The sequence below is a fragment of the Archocentrus centrarchus genome, assembly GCF_007364275.1.
Source record: "Archocentrus centrarchus isolate MPI-CPG fArcCen1 chromosome 18 unlocalized genomic scaffold, fArcCen1 scaffold_23_ctg1, whole genome shotgun sequence".
In the NCBI taxonomy this organism is placed as follows: Eukaryota; Metazoa; Chordata; class Actinopteri; order Cichliformes; family Cichlidae; genus Archocentrus; species Archocentrus centrarchus.
In genome coordinates this window covers 2,743,233-2,748,061 of record NW_022060145.1, presented here as the reverse complement: position 1 = coordinate 2,748,061, position 4,829 = coordinate 2,743,233, and the positions used below count along the sequence as shown (strand labels likewise).

At 38.9% G+C, this 4,829-nt stretch overlaps 1 protein-coding gene across 1 annotated transcript; it reads right to left on the bottom strand.

Annotated features, from left to right (window-relative positions):
• On the bottom strand, window positions 1-2,556 carry LOC115775030 (transcription factor 7-like 2). The gene is made up of 8 exons (XM_030722476.1): window positions 2,341-2,556; window positions 1,773-1,883; window positions 1,471-1,532; window positions 1,326-1,388; window positions 959-1,109; window positions 736-843; window positions 572-614; window positions 1-316 (listed from the first exon to the last, which is right to left on the bottom strand). Exons 1-8 carry the CDS (start codon window positions 2,554-2,556, stop codon window positions 279-281), a joined length of 792 nt encoding a protein of 263 aa, XP_030578336.1. The 3' UTR covers window positions 1-278.
• Between the last annotated feature and the right edge of the window lie 2,273 nt (window positions 2,557-4,829).

The following is a 4,829-nucleotide window of genomic DNA, read 5'->3' as shown; positions in this document are numbered from 1 at the left end:
TTAAAGAAAAGAAAACTTAACAAGTAAAAAATTCAAAAGTTCATAAAAATTAACAAATAAAAAGTAAAAAAGCTAAACTAAATTGAATAAAGTTTAAACATTCAGTTAAGAAATGGATAGAGGATAGAAGTGGATAGAGGTGAATGGGGACAGGTCTGCAGGGGTCTGAGGGGGGAAATAATGGGCAGGAGCAGCAGGGAGAGCAGGAGCAGCAGAAAATTATACATCAAGTAGACTAAGGGATCAGACAGAAGTGACAGCACTGCAGTGGCAACGGTTTAAAGGGGTCGAATGGCTCCCGGTTCAGATGCAGACACTGCACCACAAACAAGAATGCAATGAGTCTTCTGAGACTTTTAAAACCACCTTCAAGACAAGATGTTGATTCTTAAACCCGCAGTGAGCAACATTTAATGGATATATTGAATAAATTGATATGAAATCAGAACGAGGTCAGTTCTTCAGGATATGAGGAGGTTCTGTACGTCAGTTGGATTGTTTTGGAGGAATTTGTTTTGTCATGGCATTTCCCATGAAAAAGTCACCGTGATTCCCAGAAATCTCTTCTTACCTGAGCTGCAGGTGGAGCTGCGCCTTCCCCTCCTCTTTTTGCCCTGAAAACAAACACATTAGACTTTTCATGAGCTGATACAAGTTGTGCAGTGACAGTGTTTCATCAGCTTCAGTGCAGTGATGTGGACATTTATGACTTGTATGTTTTCACTTTGGACTTACGTAGTTAACTTTGGCAGACCAGTCTGGGTATTTTTGGGCATGGAGCCTTCTCTCTTGATCAGCCTGCTCATAGTACTTTGCCTGCTGGTCCGACGACAGCGATTTCCACTGTGGACAGAAGAACACACTGTCAGCATCCACACTGCTGCTACACATAACTACAGGACAGCTGGTACACAGGCACAAACATGAACATAAAACATTAACAGATGCATGCACTTACCCTCTCTCCCATGACTGCATTAAGGGTGGCATTCCCACTGATGTTCATATCTGCTTTAACCTTTGCCCTCTGCTCCTTCAGAAAAATCATGAATGCGTTTGGTGGCTTCTTGATATGCTGCTCTTCCTGCTCGTCCTGACGCTTCCTCTTTCTATAGGAATAACACAGAGTAAGAGCACATGTTAACACTGTGTACAACTCTGAGGAAAGGATTTTAAAAACACGAGTGAAGCTGTATAGCTGAATCAAAGCTACATCAAAGAAGGCTGAATACATTCATGCAGGCATCTGCAGATAAATGACAGATAGCTGCAGATCGTGATCCAGTCCCACTCAATAAAGTCTAAAAGCAGCAGAGCAAACTTACTTTGGAGTGGGTGTGTTGACTGCAGGACAGGGTGGAATGAAGTCGCACACCAACACACCGTTCCTACACAGACACAGAGAGACGGGTATGAGATAACAGATGTTCAGCAGCTGTGTTCACTTATGTGTTTGTGTCTTTTACTTACAATACACTGACAGGACGCAGGTATGGCAACATGCTGTCTGGAATCTGCAGTATGTTGTTATTCTGGAAACATTAAAACCACAGAACAGGTAATCACACAAGATGCAATAGAATCATCAATCCGCCAGATGGCAGTATTTACCCTCTCTTTGAGATGTAAACACTGAATCTGAACATGTGACATCTGTGAGATGAAAACATATCTGGGGGGGCTGAAATATGCAGGTGAATAATCACAATGTGCCTGAATGTTTCTGCTGAGGCTCATAAAGGTCAGTAATATGAGGGAGAACAGGAGCTTACTGGGTTTGCAGGAGCAGCAGGGAGAGAAGGAGCAGCAGGGAGAACAGGAGCAGCAGGAGGAGCAGTGGCTGCTATGGGAATGCTGGTCACAGGCCAATGATATAGCAGGTTCTGTGGAGGGATGGAGAAAGTTCAAAATCCGTAATACTGACACTTAGTACAGCCTTTCAAAGACCACATGATGAGCACCATAGAAACATACAGTATGTGTAGAGAGACTGAACCCTTGGTAATCTAATCATCACCAGATTCAGAGAAGATTACATGAACAACACAGAGCACAGTGATCAATGGGAGGAGAACATCTTCATGAAACTAGATTCATCCATAGTTTTTATTGTTCTTGACAGCTTCACTTTGCTCTCCTCAATTATTACTTTTGAATTATGACTCAGTGGCAGTGATTACATTTACTGATCAGCAAAGCGTCACGCCACAGTTATACACGGCTAAAATACAAGGAAGGGGACAGCAGACATTTTTCCTTCGGCCTGAAGCATCCAACAGTTTTAAGTACCTTTATCAATAAAAGTCTAATGACACTGGTCACCACCTCTGCATGTCTTACCTGTTCCTGGCTACCTGTCACCGGCTGACTATAGAGGTGAGCTGGCACTGTGGTGGGGGGAGCAGTAATTGGGGGAAATTGTTGCACAATTGCAGGAGGACTCTCTGCAGCTGGCTGAGGGGAGGCGGGTGGCACAGCAGGCAAAGCAGGTGGAGGTGAAGGATTGGCTGTTTCAACGCACAGGTCGTTTATGAGACTCTCCAGCATAAAATTCATCTCTTCCAACTCCAGTTCCTCAATGGCACTGTCTGCTGCGGGCTGAGGGGAGGCGGGTGGCTCAGCAGGCAAACCAGGTGGAGGTGAAGGATTAGTTGTTTCATTACACAGGTCGTTTATGACACTCTCGAGCATAAAATTCATCTCTTCCAACTCCAGTTCCTCAATGGCACTTTCAAGCTCTTGTCTTATGAGTTTCATCATAGTGATGTGCTGTGTGTCTGAACAAAAGAATGACAAACTGTCTGAGATCCTGTGGCACACGTTCATAGGAGGTTTTGATCCTCTTAGAATGGGACCAACATCTTAAACATCCTACAGAGTTAAACTACGGCCAAGTATTTTGTGGGAACAAGCTACAACTTACCAGTTAAATCAGTTAGTTTTAGAGTATTAAGCAAAAACTTTTATTTGAGTATTTAACTTTATATAAAGAAGTAAAATACCTGTAAAAGTGATGTATTTATGAATTAACTGAAACCAAGCTATAGTTCTTACTCTGTACTTTGTAACACAATCAGAGTCAAGTATAATGCACTGTGACACATGCTGTTACCCAGGTATACATAATGTAGTGATTTGTTTTCAGTTTGTTTTTTACATATATGTATGTTCAGTTCAGTTGTTTTAGATATACATAGTCACCCCTCTTTTTTATATATATAATCTTTATTAATTTAATTTTTGAATCAAATCAAAATACAGATACTAACAGGTACCTTGTTAGTATCTGTATTTTGATTTGATTCAAAAAATTCCTTTCTTTTTAGTTCAGCTTCAGTTCAACCAGTTCACAACATTAACACAAATACTGACATCTATATTATTTGGTAACTGATTAAACTGAACTAGATTGCAGAGGGAAATATAGTACATTTATTTAACAGCTGTAGTAACAAGTTAGTCTGAAGATTGAAGTTTGACAGACATTCCTGTGACAAACTAATACTGTTTTGATGCATTGTTAGAAATTAAATCATCCCAAAAGTTCATTAATTTGTACCAACAGTGTACTGTGTGACAGAAGCTGCTCCTTTACGTATATTTTTTCCTGATAACACTGGTGCACATTCTGTTCAATTTTAAATTAAATTCTTGTATTTTCATTTTTTTTCTTTTCTTAAAAGTCTGCAAATGACTTCATTCACTGCTCTATCACACAACATCTCAATAATTCAAACTGAACTTTTGACAATTTGTGTTCAAGGGTTGTGTTCAACAGCCAACGACAAGATTTAGAGAAAATATTTATGTAGAAACTCAAATTGTGGATGAAGAATTCCACTGTATAAACCTAAATTACCTTAAGACTGCCTATATAAGTACTTACCAATGATGTTCAGAGGTACTTCTGGTCTATATTGTAAAATGTTTGTACAAAACTGGTTGGAAAGCCTCGAGCTCTGGAGAGTATGTCTTCACACGCTGAATTTCTTTCGTGAATCTCTTGCTGTTCAGAATGCTATAGAATGTTGTGGAGTGGTTACATGGTAACATCACTTCTGAACATTCCATTCCACTCCAGTCTGTTTCCAGCATCTCCTCATCCACAGTCTTCATCATGGCTGGATCAACCTCCTGAGGGGCCCCAGGGCAGTTGGTGGGCCTCCACTTAGCCTACAGTACATATCAAAATCCTTAAAGAAAACAAATTATATATATTATTATATAATATATATATTATCTATATAGTTATATATAATATTTAAAAAAGAAAAAAAAAGAAACCAAATTATAAGCACAGAAACAAAAAAGTCCTCAGAAATTGGCAATAAAGTTTGAAATATTACTGTTTGTGTGCACAGACATATAAAAGTAGACGCTGCATTGCAGGTCAGCGCCATATTGGATGTGGCAGATCTGCGCCGTAAAGTAATGCAAATAAATGGACTGAACTTCATAAAGCACCTTTCTACAAAGTTCTTTATGTTAATGTGTCTTTTTCACACATTCATTAAAACATATTGGAAAACTGATAGGCACCAAAAATAATAATAACTTTCTCTGATAATTATAAATGTTAAATACTTCATGTATGTTTAGGGTACAGGCATCAAACCTGCATTTTCTGCTTTTGAGTGTTTACAACACTGTTACTGTGCTATAGATGGATAGATAAATAAATAGAGGTCTATAATAATCAGATCCTGACATGTAGAAATAACATTTGCAGGTTTGTAAAATTGATTACAAGCTGTTCATTTTTTAGGTATTATTAAAGGCAATCTTTAAGAAAAAAATGAACAAAGTTTGCAAATTAAAATAAGACTGCA

Excerpts from the sequence above, each read along its gene's own strand:
- LOC115775030 (XM_030722476.1), bottom strand. The coding sequence starts at position 2,556 with ATGAATTTTATGCTGGAGAGTCTCATAAACGACCTGTGCGTTGAAACA. Across the intron at positions 1,533-1,772 it reads CTGCTGCTCCTGCAAACCCA|AATAACAACATACTGCAGAT; the intron begins GTAAGCTCCTGT and ends TAATGTTTCCAG. Across the intron at positions 1,389-1,470 it reads CTGCGTCCTGTCAGTGTATT|GAACGGTGTGTTGGTGTGCG; the intron begins GTAAGTAAAAGA and ends GTGTCTGTGTAG.